The sequence below is a fragment of the Carcharhinus amblyrhynchos genome, chromosome 4, assembly GCF_965287045.1.
Source record: "Carcharhinus amblyrhynchos chromosome 4, sCarAmb.v2.hapA, whole genome shotgun sequence".
Classification (NCBI taxonomy): domain Eukaryota; kingdom Metazoa; phylum Chordata; class Chondrichthyes; order Carcharhiniformes; family Carcharhinidae; genus Carcharhinus; species Carcharhinus amblyrhynchos.
This window is the reverse complement of record NC_137327.1, coordinates 62,852,442-62,876,606: the sequence shown is the minus strand read 5'-3', so window position 1 is coordinate 62,876,606 and position 24,165 is coordinate 62,852,442. Positions and strand designations below refer to the sequence as shown.

General features: G+C 45.7%; 1 protein-coding gene across 1 annotated transcript in view; it reads right to left on the bottom strand.

Annotated features, from left to right (window-relative positions):
- The window catches only part of hydin (HYDIN axonemal central pair apparatus protein), a 1,114,396-nt gene that overhangs the window by 577,876 nt on the left and 512,355 nt on the right, over positions 1–24,165 (bottom strand). Inside the window, exons 21-23 of the mRNA XM_080187991.1 lie at positions 14,140–14,283; positions 3,447–3,572; positions 44–357 (exon numbers count right to left, since the gene is read on the bottom strand). Coding sequence (XP_080044117.1) covers positions 44–357; positions 3,447–3,572; positions 14,140–14,283 — 584 coding nt within the window. The remainder of the gene's footprint in view (positions 1–43; positions 358–3,446; positions 3,573–14,139; positions 14,284–24,165) is intronic.

Sequence of the window (24,165 nt, the reverse complement as noted above, 5' to 3'; positions counted from 1 at the left end):
AAAAATCACAATTGATGTTGTGACAAATAATGAATTTTTCTACCTGTTCCAGTTAACTGGGTCATTCAAAAGAAAGGACCAGCGATATTTTACTTGCAGTGGGCTGCAATTGGTCATCTCCACATAGCGTACTTTCTCGGTATCATTGAGGATACAACCAAAATCCACCACAGTAGTTTCAAAATGTAGATTTGGGAAGTGCACCTCTCCCCTCAAGGTGACATAATCCACATGTGGATGTTCCAAGTAACGGATTGTCAAAAGCTCCTCTATGACACGTGAGTGTAAATCATCCTTGTAAGATGGGTCAAACTGGATTAACAGCTCCAGATCTTCATTGACATCCATTTTAAAAGTCTGTATGGGAAAAAAAGGTGACATGAACATTTAGAAAGATTTGGAGAGTTGTTAACAATCTCAAAAGTCCAAGAACATTATCAGTAGTTGACAGAGGGTTCCAAAACAGGGATCCACAGAACCCCAGAGTCTCCTGCAAAGGTTCCGACCTCCGCTGCTGATCCTGAGAGAAGCAGGGACCTCAGGGGCTGGAGAGGAGACAAGGCCAGAATTGATGGGGCGGATGGGTGGATGGGGGAGGATGAATAGATGAGAGTGAGGGTGCGAATGGATGAGGTTACAACTTCCCCCCACCATCCCCACCCTATCCCCGTAACCTTGCACATTTACCATGGCTAATCTATCTAACCTGCACATCTTTGGAGTGTGGAAAGAAACCAGAGCACCCGGAGGAAACCCACAGAAACATAGAGAAAGCATGCAAACTCCACAGTCATCTAAAGTTTGAATTGAAACCTGGTCTTAGGAAGATGTTCCAGGATTTTGACACGATGACAACGATGTGCAGGTTAAGTGCTATGGCCATGGTAAATTGCCCCTTACTGTCCAAACATGTCTAGGTTAGATGGATTAGCCATGGTAAATGTTTGGGGTTAAGGGGATAGAGTGGGGGTCATGACCTGGTTAAGATACTTTGTCAGAGAGTTAGTGCAGACCTGATAGGCCGAATAGCCTCCTTCGGCACTGGATCTGGTTTCTATGATCTCTAAGTCAGGATGATGTGTGACTTGGAGGAGAACCTGGAGGTGGTGGTTTCTCATGAACCTGTTTCTTGTTGTGATATGAGGTACATGAACCTTTAAAGTAAGTATAGCATGACACAACCATAGAATCCGTACAGGTCAGGAAGAGGCCATTTGGCCTATCAAACCTGCACCGACATTCCGAAAGAGCATCTTATCCAACAGTGAGTGGAATTGCCTAACTTTTAAAAATATGTGCAAGGCACTAGAGGACACTAGAAGCACCAATGCGGAAAGCAAAGATTTTATCAAATGGCATGACAATGTGACAAAACAAATACCAAATTCAGAACAATACCACAACCTTATTGTGCGTAGAACACAATCTAAGACGCAACATAAAGCCCCCCTAACCAGTATTCAGAAAATATACAACAGGTTCCAGCATTGATCACATAACTAAGTTAGGCATGGATAAATGAACTACCAATACTTTTCAGACTTGTAAATTTATCACTTTGATAGCTTATAGCTTATTCAGATAGTGCTATTTTCTTTTGCTGTCTTGAAAATAATCTGATCTTTCAAGGTAAACCTTTAAAGTGACACACTGAAAAAAAAGGAAGATGTTGTGATATGGGGTACATATTCCTTTAAGAAAATGTATCTTAAACTGTAGTCAACGACTACCACCTTGACAGGATGTAATGCATTTGTCCCATGATTTGTATTCAGTCTACAGACAGCAGCAGTAAAGATCAACTGCACTGTACTTAACCTCCCAGTTAACTCCATTTGTATGTAATCTTATCTTTAAATAAAGAACCCATAAAATTGTTCCACTAGTCTTTGGTGTGTGATTGTTACGTCTGCATTGAAGAGAACAGCATTACAGTGCACCTGATCCTCAGTGGTCAAGCTCAGGGTGCGGAAGATTGCTGCTAAGAGTTGCTACAGTGCAATTTATAGATGTAGAACACTGCAACCACATTTTATCAATGGGTCATAGATGGGGTGTCAGTAACTTGATGATGTTGAATATCTTAACTATTGTTGGAACTGTACTTATTCAGGCAAATGGAAAGCATTCCATTATACTCCTGGCTTGTGCTTGCTGATTAAGCAAAAGTATTAAATTAGAGAGTCAGGATGTAAGCCACCTGCTGCAGAATATCCACCTAATCTCGTAACTATAGTATTATGTGGGAAAGTCCAGTGAGGTTTCTGGTCAATGGTAGCCTGAGGATTAAGTTAGTGTCATGGGAAAGTGGTCAGATTGTCTCTCTTGCTGGACAAGGTGCTCAAGTGATGCAAATATAAGTTGTCCCTTATCGGCCCAAGTTTAATGTTGTTCAGGGCTTGATACATATGGGCACATGGAATGAGTTTCAGAGAGAATCGTCCTGGTGAACCAAAACTGGTGTTAGATTATTGGTGAGTGTCACTTGATTATACCGTCAACAATCATTTTTGATTGAAAGTGGGCTGATGTGAAAATGATATACATACTTGGTCGAATATCCAAGGTTGGAAAGGGGAAGGGGGGTGGTCTCCCATTTTATTAAAGCTAACAGCAACCCAGCATAGCAGTGCATTTCTGTTGTCTACCAGAGTGCAGAATAGAGAAGTGGGGAATTGTCAAAGCAGGAAAAGCAGAGCCATTTGTCTGGTGCTGCTGTTCTAGAGTCAGCAGCTTTTAGGGAAGGGCTTTTTGTTCTACCAGCAGACTGCAGACTGAAGTCTGTAGGGATCAGGATGAAAACCCCAAAGTGGACCAACATCAACAGGCCGATACGGCCAGTATTTCATTGCATAGCAATCACCTAGGCAATCCAGACAGCGTCAAGAAAACACATGGCAGCAACTTCTCATCTTCTCGCCAGTCATTCTCCATCTGACAAAACCATTTGAGATTCAAAATGGTTCCACCCTGACCAAGATCCCCTATGGAAACTAGTAGCGGAATCTGGGAGCATCCTTGTTTTAAACTGGCATGAGTCTCCCACAGTCCTGACTGACTTACTCTGAGTGTTGAAGTGGAAAGGCAAAAGCTTCCAGTGTGAAGTTTGTGTGTCACTTCATTAACGCACACAGTTTCTAGATTCAGACATTGTTATTTTAAAATAGCAGATGTATTAAAGGTTGAAATCACACCTTGGAGTCTAACGGATGAGTGTAAATCAGTCACCTGCCTTGTAAATTTTGAACTATAGGCTCTGGAGCTTGTAACCATATCAAAGCATCCAGTAATAAAGGCACAAAGTATTTGAGAACATGAGTTTGTTTAGTGTTTATTCATCATCTCTATCAAATAGTTTACACATTTCCCCATACAGATACAGTGACCTTGAAAAGTACGCTTGAAAGAGAACAGCAATTTCATGCTACCTTTGAAATGACTGTTACCTTAACCTCCTGTTTCTCTACAATTGTGAACGGTCCTTCCATCTTGACGATCAAGGTCAGTGGCAATGAAGACATGTTCTTCAACACAAAAGGCTTACTCTGAGGAACCAGCAGATCATGTTTGGCCTGCAGGGATAAAGAGAAAAAGTCAGTCTTATGGGATACAAACTGCCATGACACAATTGTAATGTACTGACCTACATTGGCTCCTATTAAAACAATGCCTCGATTTTAAACTTCTCTCTCATTTTCAAACCTCTCCATGGTCTCACCAATCCCTACCTCTGTATTCTTCTGTAATCCTTGCAATCCTCCAAGTTATCTGTGTCCCTCTGGCCTCTTGAGCATCATTGATTTTAATCATGCCACTATTGGCATCTGCTGTTGTTGCAAGCTCTTGAATTTCTCTTGAAGGTTCTCCACTCCCGATATCCCATTCCTCCTTTAAAGTGCTCTTTAAAACTTGATTCTTTGATCAAATTTTCAGTAACCTATCTAACATCTCCTTATGTACTTGGTATCAAGCTTTGTTTGTTAACATTCTGTGAAGCATTTTGATCTATCTTACTGTGTCAAGGATGTTCTATATGTACAAATTGCAGCGGTTGTTGAGATGCTTTCAAAAATATTTGCTTTGATTATATATTTTGTATCCTCTATCATTTGGATTTTCTTCTGTCATAATGTACACTAGTTCAATCTCTTTTTGCTATTCAATCCTGGAACATAGGCCAGCTTTGGTCTGATTGCTTCAATTGTTCCTTTAGTCTTTATAGGGAGAATCCAAAGACCTGGATCCATCCCACCATTTTCCCCCAGCATAATAATTTGAAAAAGACCATGACAATTTATGCTAAAAATCCAGTGGTTTTATTTTGTTGTTAATGGTAAGAACAAAAGTTGAATATTCACAAACAAAGTTCAGATTCAATTATTGCAATTCATCTGAGAGGTACTGTAGAGGTGCCAGAAGAAATGTAATTCCTGAGCATCCTGGTTCATACTAACCCTATCATGGATCTGTACCCCTTACAGTCTCTGAATCCTCTTATACACCAAAGTTGTGGGGCAGCAACACAGTGATGGGAAATATTTGGGAGAATACCAGCATGAAGCTATATTGCATCATTCCTTGGTGTCCCCTTATACTCAATTCAGTAGAGTTTCCCTTTTAAGGAAATGGCCACAAAAGGCTTTTACAGCTAAGATACAGAATGCAAAAGAAGAACATCATCTCCTGACAGCTCTGATTCTTTAAAAAACCCATAGTGTGAGCAACAGGCTAGCATGGGGATAGTGATCATTGTATGGTGGAGTTTCTGGTGCAGATGGAGGAGGAGAAAGTGGGTTCCTGGACACGCGTCCTTTGTTTGAACAGAGGGGAGTACGGTAGGATGAGAGAAGAATTGGCGAATGTTGACTGGGGGAGCGCGTTGGAAAGTAGGTCTGCTGAGGAGCAGTGGAGGATCTTTAAGGAGATCTTTCTTGGTGCTCAGCAGAAATTTATTCCGATGATTAAAAAGGACCGTAGGAGGAGAGGTAATAAGCCGTGGATAACGAAGGAGGTGAAGGAAAGTGTTAAATTAAAAGCGGAGGCGTTTAGAGTAGATAAGAATAGTGGGCGAGAAGAGGATTGGGAGAGGTTTAAATGTCAACAAAGATTGACAAAGAAGTTGATTAAGAAGGGTAGGAGAAACTATGAAGCTGGGCTAGCACTTAATATAAAAAAGGATAGCAAGAGTTTTTATAAATATATAAAAAGGAAGAGGCTGGCTAGGGTGAACGTTGGACCCTTAGAGGATGAGAGGGGGGACTTAGTGGTAGGGGATGGGGAAATGGCTGAGGTCTTGAATAACTTTTTTGTTTCGGTCTTCACGGAGGAAGATGTGAATAATTTGCCGGGTGTTAGAGATGGAAAGGTGGTAGGACTGGAGGGTCTCAATGACATTATTGTTACTAGAGAGGCGGTGCTCGACAGACTGGAGGGACTGATTGTGGACAAGTCCCCAGGACCGGATGGAATGCATCCAAGGGTTCTGAAAGAAATGGCGGAGGTGATAGTGGATGCCTTGGTGGTTATTTTCCAAACGCCGCTGGATTCCGGGGAAGTGCCGGAAGATTGGAAAGAGGCTAATGTTACACCGTTGTTTAAGAAGGGTGCCAGGCAAAAGGCAGGGAATTATAGGCCGGTTAGTTTAACGTCTGTTGTAGGTAAAATGTTAGAATCCGTCATCAAGGAGGAAACAGCGAGGCATCTTGAGGGGAATTGCTTGATAGAGCAGACGCAGCACGGTTTCGTTAAGGGGAAGTTGTGTCTGACAAATTTATTGGAGTTCTATGAGGATGTGTCTAGGGCGGTGGATAGAGGAGAGCCGGTGGATGTGGTCTTTCTTGACTTTCAGAAGGCGTTTGACAAGGTGCCTCACAAGAGGTTATTGCAGAAGGTAAGGGGGCATGGAGTTGGGGTAGGGTGTTAGCGTGGATAGAGGATTGGTTGTTGAATAGGAGGCAGAGAGTGGGGGTTAAAGGGTGCTATTCGGATTGGCGGTGGGTGACTAGTGGAGTGCCCCAGGGGTCGGTGCTGGGGCCTCAGCTATTTACCATTTATATAGATGATCTGGAGGAGGGAACCGAGTGTATGGTGTCGAAATTTGCTGATGACACCAAGATTGGTGGAACGGCAAATTGCGCGGAGGGTGTGGAGAGTCTGCAGAAGGATCTGGATAGGCTGGGCAAATGGGCCAGGAAATGGCAAATGGAATTTAATGTTGGCAAGTGCGAGGTGGTCCACTTTGGTAGGAATAATAGTAGGAAGGACTATTACTTACGTGGCGAAAAACTGCAGCAGGCGACGGTGCAGGGGGACCTCGGGGTCCTTGTGCATGAGTCGCAAAAACCCAGCCTGCAGGTGCAGCAGGTGGTCAGGAAGACTAACGGGATGCTGGCCTTCATAGCGAGGCAGATTGAATATAAAAGTAGGGAGGTCTTGCTGCGGCTGTATAGGGCATTGGTGAGGCCACAGCTGGAGTACTGCGTGCAGTTTTGGTTGCTGTACTTACGCAAGGATATTTTGGCCTTGGAGGGAGTGCAGAGGAGGTTTACTAGGCTGATACCGGAGTTGAGGGGGTTGAGCTATGAGGAGAGGCTGAATAAACTAGGCTTGTACTCGTTAGAGTTTAGAAGAATGAGGGGAGATCTCATTGAGACGTATAAGATGATGAATGGGATGGATAGGATAGAGGTGGAGAGACTCTTCCCGCTCAGAAAGGACAGTAGGACTAGGGGGCACAGCCTCAAGATAAAGGGGGGCGGTTTAGAACGGGGTTGAGGAGGAACTTCTTCACTCAAAGGGTGGTGAATCTCTGGAATTCTCTGCCCGTTGAGGTGGTGGAGGCTGCCTTGCTAAATATTTTTAAGACGCGGGTTGATGGGTTTTTGATAAGCGAGGGAATTAAGGGTTATGGGGAGAGGGCGGGAATGTGGAACTGAGACACGGCAGATCAGCCATGATCTTATTGAATGGCGGGGCAGGCTCGAAGGGCTAGATGGCCTACTCCTGCTCCTATTTCTTATGTTCTTATGTTCAATACAGCACACTTCACACTCAGCCAGAGGAAGCAAACTGTCAATGAAAACAATTCACACAAAATGGCTAGATGTCTGTGCTATTTATCACTGTTTGACAAGACTTTCATTGGAATAGATTCAAATACTGGATTTCTGTCGTAAAGATAAAAGAATAATGAAAAGTGAACTTTTTTTAAAAAAATGCAGCTAAAAGGCTTCAACTTTTAATAACCAAAGAACGAGTTTAATTCCAAGGTTATGACTGCTCCAGAAACAGTTTGTTAAAAAATACAATTTGGACCATATCCAAAATTAGCTGAGGACGTCAAAAGACCTCAGTGACTGAAACCAAGCAATGATCTGAAACAGGAGGACAGCCAAATGGAATCAGCCAAAATATACATGCTCACCCCAACTGAGCCAAAAAGAACAGGAAAAGGGCTGATAAATAACATCTGACATGGGAGGGTAGCAAATGCAATGGTGGGTTGGAAGGGCAAGCTTCAATCCACTTTGCTAGCAAAGCAATGCAGACCAGCTGACTGCAAAATTTTCAATGACAACTTTGTCAATGTGGCAACCTTGTCAGAACAGTTTCTCACAGAACATGGCTGGGTTTTGAAAAATTAAATCTTTTACAGCTTTACAGAAGATTGATTTTTGGTCTTATTTTCAAATTCAATATAATCTTGAATCAACCTCACTGAACTCCATTCCAGCCCAGCCAGCAAGGAACAGTTGGGAGATCGACCACACTTTTCAATGGAGGGTCAGGAGGAGGAAAGTCCCCAAATGCTAAGTTCCTCATCTCTCTAAATGCTTGTGCCAGGGGGAGGGAGGGAGGGAGAGAGAGACAGACAGACAGACAGAGAGAAAGAAAGAGACAGAGAGAGAGACAGGGCAAGAGTTCTCATCATAAACCAGCTGGTCTCCTCCATGCTGTGGTCCCGGCTGGTCACTTTGACCCCTCCCCCGGCTTTGTCACAAACATGCAGAAGACCCTCATGCGGTTCTTCTGGGACAATCGACTGCACTGGGTCTCTGCAAAGGTTCTGCATCTCCCACTTGAAGAAGGCAGCCAAGGTCTGGTGTGCCTCCGCACCCAGGTAGCGACCTTCCGCCTCCAGACCCTGCAGAGATACCTTTACGTCAAGCCTCTTCCACGCTGACGTATTTCTTCTGCCATTGCATGGCCACAATTACGACATGCAGCTCCTGCATATCAATCTGGGGTGTATTCTGACCTCCTTGCGGGAGTTACCCATCTTTTACCAGGATCTCCTCATGGTCTGGAACGCAGTCCGTGCAAGAGCCACTGCTCAGGAATCCGCACCTCCAGCCCGACAACTTCAGGTGGCTGGCAGAGAGGAGGGCCGTGGGTGCCAGAGTGTCCAGGATCGGAACGTGCTGGACGGAGGAGGAGCAGGCTGGCTGAGACCCCACGTGCTGGCTGAGCGCGCAGGGCTGGCCGTCTGGCGCGCGGCCAAAGCCATCCGAGACCTTAGGATGGTCGTGCTCGGCCCCGAGTGTGCACGTGGTCTTGAGGCAGCGCAGGCATGCGGTGGGATCCCACCCGAATGTTCCCCTGCTCGGACGGAATTTCACAGGGTATATAAAGAAACAAACTCAACTTACATGAATTATAATTGGAATGGGAGTCTTTACAGCTAATCATGTCTTAAAGGTACAGGTAATGACTGGAGAGCACAGTACATACTCTTGCAACTCGGCCAACGTTGTCTACCTGATACACTGTGGGGAAGGATGTCCTGAGGCATGGTACACTGGGGAGACCACGCAGACACTTCGACAACGGATGAATGAACACTGCTCGACAATCACCAGGCAAGACTGTTCTCTTCCTCTTGGGGAACACTTCAGCAGTCACGGGTATTGGGCCTCTAATCTTTGGGTAAGCGTTCTCGAAGGCAGCCTTCATGACACATGACAGTGCAGAGTCACTGAGCAGAGACTGATAACCAAGTTCCGCACACATGAGGATGGCCTCAACCGGGATCTTCAGTTCATATCACACTATCTGTAAGCCCCACAACTTGCCTGGGCTTGCAAAATCTCACTATCTGTCCTGGCTGGAAACAATACACATCTCTTTAATCTGTGCTTAACACTCTCTCCACTCACACTGTCTGTGCCTTTCAGACTTGATCAGCTTAAAGACTCACATTCCAATCATTATTCATGTAAATTGAGTTTGTGCCTTTATATGCCCTGTTAGTGATCAGAACTCCCACCCATCTGATGAAGGATCAGCCAGTTCCAAAAGCTAGTGGCGCTTGCTACAAATAAATCTGTTGGACTTTAACCTGATGTTGAGACTTCTTACTGTAATTACCCCAGTCAAATGCTGGCATCTCCACATCATGCGTACAGATAGTCATTAGAGGTTTCCAAACTGGAAACAGGCCCTTCGGCCCAACTTGTCCATGCCACCATTTTTTTAAAACCACTAAGCTAATCCCAGTTGCCCGCATTTAACCAATATCCCTCTATACTCATCTTATCCATGTAACTATCTAAATGCTTTTTAAAAGGTAAAATTGTACCCGTCTCTACTATTACCTCTGGCAGCTTTTTCCAAATACTCATCCTGTATGAAAAGAATTGCCCTTCCGGACACTTTTGTATCTCTCTTCTCTCACCTTAAACCTAGACTCCCCTACCTTTGGGAAAAGAACAGTGCCCCTCATTATTTATAGACCTCTATAAGATCACCCCTCAGCTTCCTAACACTCCAGAGAAAAATTCCCAATCCATCCAGCCTCTCCTTATAACCCAAACCGTCAAGTCCCAGTAGCATCCTAGTAAATATTTTCTGCACTCTTTCGACTTTAATAATATCCTTTTTATAATAGGATGACCAGAACGTCACACAGTATTCCAAGTGTGGCCTTATCAATGTCTTGTACAAATTCAAGTCCCATTTCCTGTATTCAGTGTTCTGACCAATGAAACCAAACTTGCCGAATACCTTCTTCACCACTCTGTCCACCAGTGACTCCACTTTCAAGGAGCTACGAACATGTACTCCTAGATCTCTTTGTTCTGTAACTCTTCCCAATGCCCTACCATTGACTGAGTAAGTCCTGCCCTGGTTCAATCTATAAAAATGCGTCATCTCGCATTTGACTAAATTAAACTCCATCTGCCATTCCTCAACTCACTGACTCAATTGATCAAGATCCCGTTGCAATTGGAGATCACTTTCTTCACTGTCCACTATGCCACCAATCTTGGTGTCATCTGCAAACTTACTAACCTTGCCTCCTATATTCTCATCCAAATCATTAATATAAATAACAAATAACAGTGCCCCAGCACTGATCCCTGAGGCACACCACTGATCACAGGCCTCCAGTTCGAAAAACAACCCTCTATAACCACCGTCTATGTCTAGCTTCTGTCTATGTATAGTGTAAATAAAATAACTCGGTGATGGGATTTTTGCCTCCATGCAGTTATTACAGAAACCCAGCGGCACAATAGCCTTTGCCGATGAATGAAGTTCCAATTATCCAATTTAAAGAAAATCTATGACACAGAAAGAGGTAAATTGACTTATTGTGCCCCTTTCACTAAAGAAAAAACTATTCAGACATAGAAATCATAGATATCGTAGAAAAGTTATGCAATTGGACACTATTATTTTGTTTGGATATTTTTGTCATCACAGTTCCTATTTTTGACCCTTTTTTGCTATATACTAACATTTTTTACTTGTTTCTCTTTTGGATAAATAACACTTTTCTAAAATAATAGACATAATAAAAGTCAATGTATGTGGTGGAGATAGGGGGGCTTATGTGGGGAGTGGGAAGGGAGAGTTCTGTTCTGATGAGGTGGTGTCGGTGGGGGGCTTCAACGCTGGTGGAGTCGGGTGAGGAAGAAAGTAGGGCGCTCCATGTCGAGTGCTGCCCCAGTCATTTAAAAATGAAGTTGCTGATTGGATGGACTCTCAGATCATGAGACCCACCTCTTTCTTTATTTTTTTGCCAAAGTGTTTTAGAATACTGCAGAAAACCTGGCAGCGCAGCTGAAGGGCTGTCCTTGCCCCCCCCAGCCCCCACACCATCCCCAAGATGACACCTTGCCAAAAAATGACAAAATTCCACCCATTGTTCCAAGTTAAGATTGTGAGTGGCTTAGAGGGAAACTTGGTGCTGGTGTCCTCATGTGTTTGCTTGTCTTGTCTTTTTAGGAGATAAAGGTCATGGGTTTGGAAGGTGCTGTCTTAGGAGTTTTAGCACATTGCTACACTGCATCATGCAGATGATATGCACTGAAGCTACTATGTGTCAGTGGTGGAGGCTGTTTAAGGTGATGAATGTGGTAGCAATCAAATGGGCTGCTTTGTTCTGGATGGTGTCAAGTTTTCTGAGTGTTGCACGTACATTCATCTGTATAAGCAGGGTGTATTCCATCACACTCCTGGCTTATACTTTGCAGATATGGACAAGCTTTGGGGAGTAAAGAGGTGAGTTACTTTCCTGCTATTTTAGCCACAGTACTTCTTTTGCTGGTCCAGTTCAGTTTCTGGTTATTGGTAACCCCCACGATATTGAAAGAAGGAAAATCAGAAATGGTAATGCCACTGAGTGTCAAGGAATGATGTTAGATTTTCTCCTGTTGGAAATGGTCATTGCCTGGCACTTGTGTAATGTGAGTACTACTTGCCACTTATCAGCCCAAGTTTGAATCTTGTCCAGGTCTTGCTGTCTTTGAACATGGAATGCTTCAATCTGTCAGAATTTATGAATAATGTTGAACATTGGGCATTCAGCAAACATCCCCACTTCTAACACTATGACAGAGTGATGCTTGTTAATGGAGCTGCCAAGATGTTGCGCCTATAACACTACAGTGAGGAATTCCCACAGCAATGCCCTATGACAAGGTGATTGGATTCCAATAACTGCAATCATCTTCCTTTTGAGTTAGGTAGGACTCCAACCAGTGAAACATTTTTTCCTCTGATTCTCAGTTTTGCTAGGTTTCCTTACTGCTTTGATGTCAAGGGCAGTCACTCTCACCTCTCCTCTTGAACACAACTTTTTTGTCTATGTTTGGATCTTGATTATAATGAAGTCAGGCACTGAGTGACCCCAGCAGAGCCCAAACTGAGTGTTATCACTTTGCTAATGATCAAGATGAGACTGATGGGGCAGTAACTGCTAAGATGGATTTGTCCTGCCTTTGGACAGGACATACTTAAACAATTTTCCATATTGCCAGCAAGATGACTTGTAGCTATATTTGAACAGTACTTGAATAGCCCAGCTGGGGGCACAGCTAGTTCTGGAGTGTAAGTCTATTGCTGGAAAATTCTCAGGACCCATAGCCTTTGTAGTATCTTGATATCATGTGGAACAAATCAAATTGGCTGAAGACAGGCATCTGTGGTGCTGGGAACCTCAGGAACAGCAAAATAGATCATCCACTTGGCATTTCTGGCTGTAAATATTTGCAAATGCTTTAGCTATGTCTTTTGCATCGATGTTCCAGGCTCTTCCATCATTGAGGTTAGGGATATTTGTAGAGTTTCTTCCTTCATTTGTTTAATTGTCCACCACCATTCATGACTGAATGTGTGGCAGGACTAATAAAGCTTCGATCTGATCCATAGGTGGAGTCTCTTAGCTTTTTCTCATGCATGCTGCTTCCATTGTTTGTCATGCAAATAGTCCTGTGTTGTAGCTTCGTCAAGTTGACACCTAATTTTTAGGTATTCTTGGTTCTGTTCCTGGCATGCCCTCCTCCGTGAGTCTGGAGTCACATGCAGACCAGACTAGGTAAGAACTGCAGATTTCCTTCTCTGAAGGACATATAGTGAACAAGGTGGGATATTACAACAATTGACAATATGTTCCTGGTCACTATGATTGAGACAGACTTTATCTTGCAGATTTATTAATTGAATTAATATTTCACCAGCTTCTATGGTGGGATTTAAACCCATATCCACTGGAGTATTAGCCTGGACCACTGGGTTACTCGTCCAGCAACATTATCACTGGTTCTATCTTGTGACCAATTGATATCAAGCTAGTTTGTTGTTTGTTTTCAATGTTTTACCTGGGTTGGATTTGTGGGGTGTTATCGGACAACAAATTTTTTGAAATTGGGCACACAAAATGGAAGCAAGCTAAAGTTACCCTCAGAGCTCTCCACTAAAAATCACAAAGTAACAGACACCAATCAGTAGGCAAGAGCATGCTTTTAGAATGCAAATGAGGGCTAGCACATAAGGGAAGCTGGACAGGATGCCACCTACAGGAACTAAATCTCCACACTATCAAAATCAGCACCTTTAAAACAGTCAAACAACCCATGGAGACACCTAAAATTAGCATAGTTAAGGAAACATTCCTGGCCCCTCAAAACCTCTTTTGAGATCAATGACACACCTATGGTTCAAATTCTGGAGATTCTAGACTATTAAATAACCAATCAGGCAAACAATTAACACACACCTAAAACAATTTCCTCAACACATGGAAACATCGAGACAGGATGGCTAAGGTCGAGTACGGTAAACAAAGTATTAGCAATTGAATCGCATACTGCACTGAAGTTCAGGTATAACTATAGCCTGCTGCGAGGGATGGGCAGAGCGCTTTCAGGACAGTCCAATTGTATGTCCTGACTGCGCTTCTCCGTCGACGTAAAGAAAATAAAGCTGCGCCATTATTGAACTTCACCCTGAGTCTGTAGTGGTCGTTTTGCCCACTCGCGCTGACAGGGGAAAAGTTAAGATTCTGTAGTAACTCAAGTCAGCTATAACTACAAAAACACAGGAGGTGAGGCTATCCCTTCAAGTAAAAAAATAAGGTTTATGTGCTCTCTCTTTGTCTTGAAATTGTATCAGGGAACATGATATACATATACATGATATACATGAAGAACCAAATTCTAGAAATTGCTTTTATTCTATCTTAGAACATTAAACAAATCCTAAACAACAGGATATGTGTCAATAGAAAACAATACAAAATCATATTATAGAAAAACCAGAAAATAATACAACACTGTTGTAGAAAAACTTGTTTATTTCAAGTCTCAGTTGGTGGTAAGTAAAGCACAAACAGTAAATATATTTAGTTTCAATTACCTTCTCCACTTGGAAGTTTAACAGCTTTGGTGAAAGTTCCAGAATGGGGGCAATGAATTCGCAGTGTACATTCACTCTCATTATTCTCTCCTTGCCAGACTGCTTACCAATAATAGCTTCACATATTAGCTGTCCATGCACAACCTAGAGAGAAACAAATGACCAATGAGAGGCTGTCAGTCTAATCAAAAATGATAGGAGATTCCGGCATAAACAACTTGGAGTTAACCATATGGAATTCACTGAATTTTGGATTCAAAGACATGGAAATTTGAGTGTTTTGAGACTCCGAGGGCATGAACACAGGCCTAAGTCCAATATGCAAGGGTTGCTGTCATTGATATTGCCCGCGAAGATTTCTGTGACCTGACTCTTTTGCAATTTTTTTTAACCAGGACTTCCAATCCTGCTGAATCATCGAAAGATCAGTGCAGACATTCATAGGGAAAATATCCAGCCCAAGAAAAGACAGGCAAGAACAGGAGACACTTCTTTTTTGTGATAACAGTTTTTAAAGGTCTAAGTCTTCAGTGGTTAATGAGTGACTGTGTGGGTGAGGAGATGAGGTGGGTGGGTCAGGTTGGGTTAGGAGGGGGAATTGGGCAGTCAGTTGTGATGCTCAGTTCAGTTACACTGCCAGTTCTCAAATTAAGCAAATATTAATCAGCCTAACATGTCCAAAATAAGTATCCAAGTAACTCCTGTGTGTTTGGCCCAAGTCACCGACACAGATCTCAATACCAGAGAACTGTGCAGAATTTCCTGGCAACGGGTATACAAAAGGAAAAGTTGTGAACTTAATAGAATCTTAGAAAAGCCACACTGGGAGAATGGTATGCAAATGTGAATTCTATAGAAAAGCTGTAAAACAGTGGGTACAGTAAACATTCACTAAAATGCTGTCTTGGATGAAGGAATGCAAATAAAAATAAAACTTAAAGCTGGAGCTGTTTTCACTTGAACAGGTGAGCTGATGAGATGATTTCAGAAAGAAGTGAAGAAGGGGTTTAAAACACAATAAATAGAAAAAGAATGTGAATAAAGGACAGAACTCTCCCAAAAAAAATTCTAAGTGTCAAATTCATTGGGAAACTGGAGTAATTCACACTTTTTTTCAGTAGGAGTACAGACCAGGATCTCCCACACTCCGTGCAACACAGAGGCCACCAGCCAGAATATCATTAGATTTCAGCCTTGGAGTCTGAAACCAGCGTACGCACAGTGGCCCTGAACTATCAGCCTCCCATTTGATGAGCAGTTCAATTGCTGACCAGCCCAGGGCCCCCACACTGCTGACCCCCCTCCCCAGTGGCCCAATAGCAGTCCCCCCGACCATTCCCAAGCCTCTCTCCCATCCAGGATCCCGATCTCCAACACAACTTTCATCCCTCACAGTGCCAATCATCTCCCTGGCAGACCTCCACCCCACCCTGGAAGATTTCCCACACTACCCCTCCCCAGCAGACCCACCCACACCTCTTGGGGAAATTCTCCCATCCCCTCCTGCAGATATTCCCCACCCCCCCCCCCAAGCCTGTCCCAACTGCTGGCCTCCCTCCTACCCCCATCGATCCCAATGCAGGGTGTCAGTGGGACACCTCCACCCTCACCAACACTGCCTTGGGTAGTGTCAGGAGGCACAGGCTGGCACTGCCAGGGTGCCCATGTCTAGGGAGCACCCCGACACACTGGGGGGCCACGATTGTTCCCCTTCACTCCAGCCACTAGCTCCCTGAAAGTGGAGAGCTCAGGCGGGGTGGGGGAGACTAGCAGGCTCAGAGAATTCAGTCCCTGACCCACTGACAGCATTTAATGACATGTAAAATCTACGCAGCAGATCGCATCAGAAATCCAACACTGAGAGACGCTAGTGAGGTGTGAACGCTCACAGGAATCCTGCAAATTGCTTCCTGCATAATTCTCTCAGCCTGCTACACTAAAACATTGGCACAGTGGACAGAACAATCACTTCCAAAGTGCCTAGAATAAGGGGGACAAAGAAACCCGATTAATTACTTGACATATACAACAGAGAGCAGATAAAGCCTTTGTTACATAGAGGAAAGCACTAGAAGAATTAATGAAAGCTTGTTAACATTTAATCAGAGATTAGACAGATTGTACAACAAAAAGGGAATGAAGGAATATAGAGATAAAATGAGATTAAGACCATGTGGGCCAGTGCAGTGGTGAGCACTGCTGCTTCACAGCACCAGAGGCCCGGGTTTGATTCCTGGCTTGGGTCACTATCTGTGGAGTTCCCATGTTTTTCCGGTGTCTACATGAGTTTCCTCCAGGTGCTCTGATATGCTGGTTAGGTGCATTGACCTGAAAAGGCACCAGGCTGTGGTGACTTCATTGCAGTGTTAATGTAAGTCTTATTTGTGACTAATAAATTGTGACTTTAACTTTTAACTTTGACTTAGTTCCTCAATGCCAGGTTAAATGCCAACATAGACTACCAACAGGAACCAGATGTAATGGCCATACTGCTGGGAATGGAAGCCAGTGAAGTCCCCAGATGGTCAGGGGCAGTGCCAGCTTGGCACACCAGCACTGCCCACCAGGGCCGTTACAGGGGAAGGTGGGGGGAGCTCCGTGGTGGAGGGGGAAAGGGAGTACTTTGCATTGGGGTGGGTCAGCCAAGACAGCGATAGGAGGAGGACAGGGAGGCGGAGGACAATGGATCTACCAGTGCACTGTATAGACTATGTACACACAGGACACTGGGAGATCAAGGCACCTGCACAACAGTGCCCCTTGCAGCAGTGGCTTCCCAGTGAGAATGGGCTCCGCTCCTCCCCCTATTGCCAAGAATCACATGGGCTTTTTTTCTAAGTGCTGTACAATTGTGACTGGGAGCTTGCCCAAAAAATTGGCGTGATTCTTTCCTCTTTCACACTTGTTCTGCACTAGAATTTTTTTGGGAAGACCGCCCCCACTATTTTTTTAAGCTCAAGGCAAATCATCTGCAGACAACCCAATCACAGTATGGTCAATATTGAAATATACAGTGCCTACAATACACAAGCACACAGTACAGCAGGTAATCCAGAGTGTCCTTGGGTTTTACAGCTGACTTCAGTTATTAAAAGCTCTCATCTGTGAGCATTTCCCAAGGAAGTTATGATTGAGCTCTGCTTAAATCAGGACAATGAATATCTGGAGACCATCACCGTTCATTTACTCGTGTTGGAATAGGTACAACAAGCTGATTGCAACCTAACATATCGTTCATAACCATTTGTTGCAAAGGGCCACTGCTATAAAACAGGAAAAGAAAGGAATCAACAGCACAGTAATAATAGTGGAGGAGGCGGTTTCAATTGCGCTAATATTAACAGGAATAATTCACTGTAAAATGTATATAGGGTGTAGAATTCTTTAAATATATCCAGTAGTTTTTTAACCAGTACATAGCAAGCCCAATAGAGGCTAGTTTTCAAGAATTAAGTAGGACACATGGAAGGGGTACGCACGGGAGAGCATTTTGGTAGTAGTGATCATGATTCAGTTAGACTTAGAATAGTTATGGAAAAGAATAAATACAGACCAGCAGAATTTTTGGTTTCCTGCCTCACCACTTAAGGAGTCAGCAGGAAACACAAACCTGCCGATCATGGCACAGCCACAACAATTTAACATTCAAAGGAATGTTAAATCACTGGAGACAGTGGGTGTGATTTTTTTCAAAAAAATTCTGAGGGCACAATCTTATGAAAAAAATTTTAAGTGTTGAATGAGTAAAAAAACGAGAGAATTTCACACTTGTTTTTTTAGGCAAGTTTAAAAATGTAATCTTATGGAATTAGTGCAAAAATGAGACACAATGTGACTCTCACCAGCAAAGTGAGGGGGTGGAGCCTTGCTTCACCAAAGTAGCCAGCTGCTGAGCTTGAGGGTCACCATTATGCATGCACCCACATCTCCCAGTGTACTGGAAGATCGCGTGCCACCCCCACTACACGTCCCCAGGGACATCACCTCCCCGCTCCCCTCCCCCCACCCCCCATGGACATCATCTCTGCCTCCCAAGGATATCGGGCCCCCCCACAGACATCAGCCTCCCCCCATGGGCATTGGGCCGTCCCACACAACTGATCTCTCCCATTTGCAAAGTTCCTTCTCTCCCTCCTATCCAATCGCCCCTGTCAGCAGAGTTCCTTCCTGTTGCCCACTCTCCTCAATCAGCACCCTTGCAGAGCTCCCCCCCATCATCATCGCTGCAGAGTTCCTCCTCGTGATCACAATCCCTGAAGAGGTCCCCCTTCATCCCTAATCACCATGCCTGCAGAGCTCCCCCCCTCCCACCTCCCCATAACCACCCTTGCCGAGTTCTCCCCAACACACCTCAGCAAAGATCCCCCTCTCCTCCCCTAATGTTGCACCTGCAGAGTTCCTCCCTTTATGCCCCTTCCCCCCAATCAGCACCCCTGCAGAGATTCCCTCCTTCCCCATCACTAGCCCTGGAAAGTTCCCCTTGCCCCTCCCACTGATTGCAACAAAGCAGCCTCCACTGTTTCTCACTGGAATAGAACCTCCGTCACGGGACTCACCCAAACTGTCTGCAGTTGAACTCCCTTAACAAGAGAGCTCAATATAAACTCTAACAATGGACACACTGACAGCCACGCCAGGGAGATAGCACCTTGAAGAACTGTTCCAAGATTTACCAAGAGAGAGCTGGGCCATCTGGTATATACAATGGAAGGGAGGAGGGACACATTTCTACCACCCCCCCGCGCCCCGGACAGATGACAAGGCAGTGGTTGGGAAGGTAATGGGGCCTGGGAGTCAGTGGCAGTAGCAGTCAGTGCCTGTCACCGGTACATAGGGCTGGCCACCAGTACCAGAACAAAATTAATGACCAGGCGGCAAGGGTGAGCATCCATCCCATCCTGGTATCAGTCCGATATGCCATGCCTGCAATGTCCATCCACCCCTTGATGCCCTTACACCTACCTCCAACTGCTCTGGCACCTCACCCCCCAGCCCCACTGTCACAACCACTGCTCCAACTGACCCCTCCCAAATGTTCCCAATCCCAACACCTTCGACACCCGTGTTCCTGCAGCCATCGCATTTTCAATCCCGCTTTGGTCCCTACAGTAAAAGATAGTAAAAACCCAGCTTGCAGGTGCAGCAGGTGGTCAGGAAGGTGAATGGGATGCTGGCCTTCATAGCGAGGGGGATTGAATATAAAAGTAGGGAGGTCTTGCTGCGGCTGTATAGGGCATTGGTGAGGCCGCAGCTGGAGTACTGTGTGCAGTTTTGGGCGCCGTACTTACGCAAGGATATTTTGGCCTTGGAGGGAGTGCTGAGGAGGTTTACTAGGCTGATACCGGAGTTGAGGGGGTTGAGCTATGAGGAGAGGCTGAATAAATTAGGCTTGTACTCGTTAGAGTTTAGAAGAATGAGGGGAGATCTCATTGAGACGTATAAGATGATGAATGGGATGGATAGGATAGAGGTGGAGAGACTCTTCCCGCTCAGAAAGGATAGTAGGACTAGGGGGCACAGCCTCAAGATAAAGGGGGGTCGGTTTAGAACGGAGTTGAGGAGGAACTTCTTCACTCAAAGGGTGGTGAATCTCTGGAATTCTCTGCCCGTTGAAGTGGTGGAGGCTACCTCGCTAAATATTTTTAAGACGCGGGTTGATGGGTTTTTGATAAGAGAGGGGATTAAGGGTTATGGGGAGAGGGCGGGAATGTGGAGCTGAGCCAAGACAGATCAGCCATGATCTTGTTGAATGGCGGGGCAGGCTCGAAGGGCTAGTTGGCCTACTCCTGCTCCTAATTCTTATGTTCTTATGTTCTTATAGCTAAGATGGTGATGAGCTACCAGGCTTACGAATCCTCACTTCCTTTGAGGAGGGAGACCTGGATCTGGTGGGGGAGGTCAAGGACAGGATCATAACTGAAGTGAGCATTCTCCAATCCTTCATTCATAGGACATATCTCAAGTAAGTGGCATGCTGCCAAGATACCTTCCCTTGGGCTGAACATTGTCTCCTTCGTTTCAAGAAATGATCCCAATGCACCTGGCCCATCTGGCATCACCATTCTGCCTGCTGTTTCCAGTGAGATGTCACAGGACACCTCAGAGGAAGGGCCCAAAGAAACCTCTGAAATCAGCACCAGTCAGTCAACACAGGCATCCACCACACAACCCACAAATGCAGATTCTGGTGGGACAGGTTAGTGGTGAGGCTTCTGGTCACTACCTGGTGCACAAGACATAGCTGTTGATGTGCATCAGGTGGAGGTGGAAATGTCCTACCCTTTGGCATGTGGAAGCTGCAGGAGGCAAGGACTCAGCTGGTCTCAAGCTAGGTGCTGGGCCGCTACAATTAGTTCTCCTTAAGTTGTTGGAGATGCAGGAGGAGAGCCAGGGAATGCAGGAGAGGCTGTCGGCAACAATGCAGCAACCGTGAGGATATTGGGAGGAGTCCCACAGCCTTCAGGTGCAGAGCATAGTGCCAGAACAGCTTGGTACCCAGGCCAACCTGCAAGCGTCAAGCCTGAAGAAGGGAATAGTCCCAATAGTCAGAGTCCAAGGCATGGCTGAGACACAGATGGGCCATGGCTGAGAAGCCCAGTCTCAGACAGCATTTGCGGCTGGCATCGAGAGCGAGGCCCAGACTGAAACCGCCATAGCAAAGGGTTTGCATACTGTGGAGCAACACAGTTGGGCCTCCATGCCTGGTATTTGATGCCAGGGCTTCTGGAGCTCAGTCCAACTACTCCGCCATCCCATGAAGTGACCCAGGGGGCCATTGGAATCCAGAAGGAGGAAGCCTTCCACTCGGGACACTCCAGCCATCGCAAGGCCTTCCAACTGTCCTTTTCCAGCACCAGTGCCTCTCAAGGGTGGTGAGATTAACAGGGTATCACTGTGCCACCAAAAAGTTGACTGGGACTCTCCAGGTCCCAGCCTGTTATGCCTTTCATGCCATGACCAAGTCACAGCAGACCACGGTTGAGGGGCTTGGTTGCATCATGGAGTCACAGTGGCCATGATTGCAGGCTTCAAGAGCATGGCCCAGTCACAGCAGCCATGGCTGACAGGCTGCAGAATTGGCCCAGTCTCAGACAGCATTTGTTGCAGGCATCGAGAGCTAGTCCCAGACTGAGATGGCCATAGCAAAGGGCTTGCATACCATGGATGCCAAGGGCATCACAGGCGATGGGGCATGGAATGCAGCTGACCACTGCCACCACAGGGATATATCCTGGATGTAGCACTAGGCCACGTGGTTAAGAAGTTGTAGGGTCATAAAGAGGGCATCTCTTTTGGACAAAACAAATGAACTCAGGGACAAAGCAAGAAGATCCTCGAAGAATCCGGGATGTCCACACTCAAGAAAATGCAGCTGGCATGCATGCTCGTGGGTGGCGTGCCCACACACGCGTGATATTCATTCTGTGGTCCCAGACTATCAGCACGTTCAGGGAATAGAACCCCTTTCTATTAATTCAGCACACTGTCTGACTGTACGGGGACCACAGGGTGGCATGCATGCCTTTACAAACCCCCTGCACATGGAGCATGCCAGCAATGGCGGCGAAGCCTACAGCCCAGGCTTCCTGTTGGGCCTGGTCCTCATTGAACTGGATGTAATTGCCAGCCCAGACGAACAAGGCATTCATGATCTTACTGATGCACTTGTGCATTGAGGGCTGCGGGATGCTGCAGATGATCCCACTAGATGCCTGGAAAGACCCGCTGACATAGAATTATAGGACCACCTCGGGTGTTGGAAGGTGACAGAGTGAGAGAAGCAATTAGTAAGGTTCTTCATCCCAGGTCCCTCCTCCCTCCCAACTGTCAGTGTCCCTTCTGGAACCTGCAACCCAACACCATGCCAGTGCCATGCGTCACTTCAATGGGTTGCCTGCCATTGACAGATCCTCACCACAGCGGGCAGGGAGAGCATAAGGGTGACTGTGCAGGGATCCCAGTGGGGAACCCTTGAAGCAGTGGCATGACTGGACCCAACTGTATGGCTGGTGCAGTGGCTTCCAAGAATGGTTAGCAGTTCAGACAGACAATAGTGAGGTACTCTTGTGACTATCAAAGGATGGGTTCCCATCAAGGGCAGCACTGCAGAATCCAAGCAGTGTGAGGAGCCATGTTAACACCTCGTGAGTTCCCTTGATTGGAGCAGCAGCTGCTACATTGTTAATGGGGTCAGGGATGGAATGTCCTTGAGAAACAATAGAGCCTGTCCAGCAAATATGAGTGATATTCATGGGGTTGGTCAACATTATGTGGAACCTTTTGGGGGTCGGTCCACAGCCAAGGGGAATGTGGGCAACAGGAGCCCTGAGCCAGTGACAACCCCCAACCTGAGGGCCCCCAGATCAGTATGAGCCCCACCAAACCCCAGCACTTACACAAACCTCCCACCCCATCACTCCTCACTTCACCTCCTTGCTCTTCTTCATTACGCCTGCACCTAGCTCAGACCTTTATGGACTATCTGTGAGTTGCAACAGCCGAGAGGTGGGAAAGGTATAGGAGGGCAGAAACGGCTGTGCCGATCTCACTAATGATATTGAAATACACATCAATAGGCTTAATGACCATTCCAGGCATGAAACATTTCACACCAGGGAAAAGTGGCTGAGAAGAGACCAAACTGGTTGATATCAGGCTCAAATCTGAATTTTTTTTGATCTTGGTCTATTTTCCTGCCTCACTATGCTAAATGACTAGCGCAGCAGAACAGAAAGATTAAATGTCAGGGTCTGACTGAAAACCAGTATATTTCTCTCCAGAGAAATAGGCAAGTTTTCTCTCCAGGCACCTTGTCAAAAAAAAGCAGGGGGCCATGTTTTTACCGTCATTTTGAGGGCGGGGCCTAAACACGATGGTAAAGCTGGCCACGCAGCGATCGAGCTGCCATTTTTAAAGGGCACCCCAATCAGGCAAAGAAATAACCTGCCCCCACCACCACAAAGGTCTCAGGGGCACCCCACCATGATCAACACCAGAATCTCCTCCCACCAATGGTCATTACCAGCATCTCCCTCTCTCCTCCCCACGATAAACACATGCCTCTAAATGAGGCTCAATCAGGCTCACTCCAGCACTGCCCCATAACATAGGTTGGCACTGCTATGTTGGCAAAGTGTCAAACAGGCATTGCTTGGAACAGTGCGCAGGCATGTTCCTCCTCTTTGGGGGCTATACTCACCTTTGCACCCACAGGGGGACCCTCATGACAGGTTTAAATCTGAGTGAATCTGTTTGTAAACCTCACCAACATGGAATCACAGGCAGAATTTTCTCCAGAAGTTTCTAAATATCAATTAGGGAGAATAGTGAAGTGATCTATACAGGTCTTTCGGGCACATTCAGCATCACGATCTTTCAACACTTAGTGCACTGTAAGAGTCTGCATGTGGAACATGTCAACAAGGAAGATCCAGGTGTGTGCCACATCCCAAGTGCCCACAGCTGTGTGCCATTAAGCAGGGGGTGCTGCATTTAAACACTAACAATGCATCCACAGTCAGTCACACCAGGAGAATGGCAGCCCAAAGAATAGCCCCATGATTCATGGAGGGGAGCGTTAGGATGGCTGCTGGACGCCATGGAAGAGAGGTGGGCTATCTTGTACCTCAGAGGGCAGAGGAGAATGGATGACAATGGCAGACAGATGTGGTAAAACAGAAATAAATCCCTCAATGTAAGTTTAAAGTCCAAACAGGTTTATTTGTAGCAAAAGCCGCAAGCTTTAGGGACAGCCTGTCCCTTCGTCAGGTGGCTAGGAGTTCCCTGACGAAGGGACAGGCTGTCCTGAAAGCTTGAGACTTTTGCTACAAATAAACCTGTTTGGACTTTAAACTGGTGTTGTGGGATTTCTTTCTGTTTTACCCCAGTCCAATGCCGGCATCTCCCCAGACAGATGTGGGACAGCAATGCACCTAGGATGCGGTAGTCAGTGCCCGTCCAATGCTGCAAAAAAATTAATGACCTCATTTGGGCAGCAGGGGATTGTCCATCCCATCCAGATTACCC